General features: G+C 27.7%; 1 protein-coding gene across 1 annotated transcript; it reads left to right on the top strand.

The window, feature by feature from the left end:
* Nucleotides 1-587: 587 nt before the first annotated feature.
* Nucleotides 588-1,566, top strand: LOC112690816. The gene is made up of 2 exons (XM_025564913.1): nt 588-939; nt 1,082-1,566. The coding sequence occupies exons 1-2, from the start codon at nt 824-826 to the stop codon at nt 1,548-1,550; spliced, it is 585 nt and encodes a 194-aa protein (XP_025420698.1). The 5' UTR covers nt 588-823; the 3' UTR covers nt 1,551-1,566.
* Nucleotides 1,567-4,226: the final 2,660 nt, after the last annotated feature.

The raw sequence follows: 4,226 nt of genomic DNA, 5'->3' as shown, positions 1-4,226 counted from the left end.
TTGAACTTGTCTTGTCATAATATTTAAAAATAAACTGCCTCTATTTGAATATGCATATATAATGCAATTTATTCTAATTATAACTAACTGTTATAACATATAATATGCTATGTACTATACTCGTAATATCTGCATCAAGTATGTAATTTATTTATACTGAAATTAATAATGTTTCAAGTTTCTTAAGAAGTAGTTCAAAATTGTGCGACCTTGTTTGACACCAATTGAACAATAATGTTGAGAGAAAGGAAGACTTAATTAAATTACTTAGAATGTATGAATTTTGTTAGAAATCAACTATATCGAGAAAATTAAATGTGCCTGTGTGAAATTGTATTTCTATTGTGGTCGGTTCAATATGCATCATTATGTACATTATATCAATAAAATAGTAATTTAAAAAAATGTATTTTGTAGCAGAAATTATTTTTTATTACGTTGTGAATAGTTTGCTGGTTTAAGCGCTATTCACACTAGCACGACACGACACGACTCGGCACGACACGATACGACAGACAAAAATCATGTTAAATTCACATACGACCGACAAAAAACGACAGACACGCACTCAGTTGATTCCAATTTTCGTGTCAAACGGTCAGAAATTGTTCTCAACATGTTTCGAAATTTAAACTTTGAAGATTTGGCAGTGATGGCGTTATTGCTCGATGCCGACGAAGAGGAAATTGACCGTGCGGTAGTCAAAAAACGATCTATATGGGTTCACGACTTTTAAAAAAAAAAGAAAAGTGGAAAGAGAACATGCAACTTTGTGTAAAGAGTTGGAAGACTATATGAAGACAAATTTTTTAAATATTTTCGAATGTCAAAGTACCAATTTAATGTTCTACTTTTAAAAATTGAGAGTAATATTTCCAAACAAAATACACACTTTCGAGAAGCAATACCTCCAAAACAAAAATTAGCTGTTTGCTTGAGGTAAGGGAATTTAATATTTTTATCACAAAAATAAACAATCTAAAATACATATATATTTATAAATTTATTATAATAAATATTATAATTTATTATAAATTATATAAATTTATTAATTAACATATTATATTACATATTTTTTTAGGTTCTTAGGAACAGGTGACTCTTACCAATCGATTGCTTTCAGTTTTAGATTGGGGCACTCAATAGTGCAGTCCATTGTATTTGAAGTATGCAGTGCAATAATCTCTAAATTAAAGGAGGAGTATCTTTCAATTCCTAGTGAAGAAGATTGGAAGCGAATCGCGAAAGAATTTTGGGATATTTGGAATTTTTCCAATTGCATAGGTGCATTGGACGGAAAACATGTGGTTATCGAGGCACCTCCTAATAGTGGATCACTCTACTTTAACTACAAAAAAACCTTCTCGATAGTATTACTTGCTCTTGTGGACGCTCAATATAAATTTTTAGCGGTCGATATAGGAGCATACGGAAAAAATAGTGATGGAGGAATTCTCTCGAATTCAAATTTAGGAAAAGCTTTAGAAAGAAATAAATTAAATATTCCGAATGACCAATACTTTCTAGATGCTAATGAAAATTGCCCCTAGTTATAATAGGAGACGAGGCTTTTCCGCTCAAAAAATATTTGTTAAGACCTTACCCAGGACCGCAAATGTATGAAGACCAAAAGAAAAAAAACTTTAATGATCGTCTTTCAAGAGCTCGTAAAGTTTTTGAGGATGCTTTTGGTCAACTTACAGCTAAGTTTTGAATTTATTGTAGAAGACTGAATGCATTACCACGAAATGCTGATACCATAGTGATGACAACTTGTATTCTACACAATTTTATTAAAACAGGTGCCACCGAGGTTTATGGTAAAGAGATGTCATCAGGTTTATCTTTACCTGGACATATTACACGATTACATCGACATGGGGAAAGTGCCCAAAAAGAAGCTTTTGAAAATCGTGATAAATTCAAAAATTTTCTGTGTTCACCATCAGGAAAACTTCCTTGGGAATAGATGAAAGTAATTCAGAAAGCCTTTTTTTAAAAACGATGTATTTATTTATTCATTTTAATATATACAATTAATTTCAAATGCGTTATTGCTTAAATTTTTATTTTTATTTGCTAAAATTTTTGTACATACTATGATTAGTGCTTATCTATTTTGAGTAATATAAACAACATATTATTTATACTTTCATTCCATAATTTTTATAAATAAACCATATTTTATAGTCGAATCTAATATAAAGACTGTATCTATGTACTATGTCTATTAATTATAATATTATTATTGTATAATATAATATAATCTTTATGTATATAAATCAAGTGTTCGATAAATTTGTGTGCAATGCACTCTGAAACTTCTCAAAAAATTATTACATACTCAATTATTGATAAATAATATTTTATGAGTTATTATTAGTTTATTATTATAAAATAATAATCATATAATAATTTGATTTTATGAGTATATAAAAATATGTATATTTCAACTAAATTGATTCCGACAGGGACCGACAGACCGACAAAACATTCTTTGCTCGAATGTCTTGTCGTGCCGTGTCGTGTCGTTTGGTGTCGTTACGGAGCTTGACGGATCGGTGTGAATTACCGTATTCAATTATATGGATATAATATTTTGTCGTGTGCCGTGTCGTGTCGTACTAGTGTGAATCGCGCTTAATGGTTATTTTTTGTCTCTTTAAAAAAATAAAAAAATTCCAAACTTGAAAACTATACTTCCATACAAAATAAAATATTGGCGAGTTATTATTAGTCTCCTGTAATTGTTATGTGACTGTTTTTGTATATTAACATTTCTCTATTGTGATTATTACTGGTAGTTATGGTGCGTTATTTATTTTATCGTATTAAAATTTATATATAATATATAATATACATATAATAAGAGAAAAATACAAACTTGGTTATTATAGCAATCGAAAAATAAATTGCTAATAGTATTGAACATGATGACATTAAAGATTCATCTGCTAAAAAAAATCAAGAAAATGTATAATTTAGTATAGTACATTCTTAAAATTTTTTTTAATTTTATTTAAGTATTTTAAATTTTATAATTTGATTGTCCAAGTTTGTATTATTATTTTTACTCAACTTATAATAAATGTATGAATTTGTTGTTATATAATTTTAAGCAAAAACTTCGATTAAAATGGACTTGAGAAAATTTGAAAGAATAAAATATATTTTAAGTTCATAAATTTATTATTAATCAAGATGTAAGGATAACAATATGTATCAGTGGATTTAGGGCGGAGAGCATCGAACTGCATATTTTCATAAACATCCCAACCGATATTTTCGAACTGCCCTCGATTTAATAATTTGATAAGTTTAATAAGTTGATATCAAAGCAAATGTCTTTCAGCACGAATGGGCACATCCATTTGTATTGATCTTTTGCAACGATTGTAACCACACGTGACAAGTAAAAAAAAAAAACTAAGTAGAAAAATATTAATGATTTTGAATTATGTTATTTTTTAAATTTTGGAGAATAATAAGACTGTATCTGTAGGTATTTTTATTATTATTTTTGTAAACTTTTTGTTTTTCGCTACCTTGCTCCTTACCTATCTATATATGCAAGGCTTGGCATTAACGAGTTAAAAGTTAAAATTAAGTTATAACGTTAATATAATTTTAATTAAGTTAATTAACTCGTTACTTTTTTTACAAATTAACTTTTAGTTAATTACATTTAAAAGTATCTAAATTATGTTAATTTTAGTGCAAAGAGTAATGCAAATTATTAACCCATTGCTGGTCGCATGTTTTTTTTCTACATTTGGTCATTTGAAATAAACGTTCAGTCGCGTGGGGTAAATATTCTCCAAACAGATAAATTTTTCTTATACGGGCGTGTACAACAAACTAAACTAGTTTTCAATGAAATAAATGTCATTATCGAATAATGGGTGATTTTCATGAGCTACTCAGAATAATTCTGAATTTGTAATTATTACTAATCCATTTTGCAGATAATGAAGTGGATACACATATTTATTTTAGACTGAGAAATTATTTACCCCGCGCAACCAGTGACGGGTTAAATAAGGTTTTTAGTATATTTATAATTTACTATTTTAATATGAATTTTCTCTAGACGAAAATAATATGAAAAATAACTTTAATAGTCATTATATGGGCTATATTTTATCATTATATTTTTATAACATTGTTATTGTATAAACACTATAAACCCATAGAAATCCTAAGAATATCCTGTGAAAATAGTAAAT

Source organism: Sipha flava, unplaced genomic scaffold (assembly GCF_003268045.1).
Source record: "Sipha flava isolate LNK unplaced genomic scaffold, YSA_version1 521_pilon_pilon, whole genome shotgun sequence".
NCBI lineage: Eukaryota > Metazoa > Arthropoda > Insecta > Hemiptera > Aphididae > Sipha > Sipha flava.
Note: the sequence above shows the minus strand (reverse complement) of the source record. Positions and strands in the feature narration are given on the sequence as shown.

Coding starts and splice junctions, on each gene's coding strand:
- LOC112690816 (XM_025564913.1), top strand. CDS start 824: ATGTCAAAGTACCAATTTAATGTTCTACTTTTAAAAATTGAGAGTAAT. Junction 940..1,081: donor AAATTAGCTGTTTGCTTGAG/GTAAGGGAATTT, acceptor ATATTTTTTTAG/GTTCTTAGGAACAGGTGACT.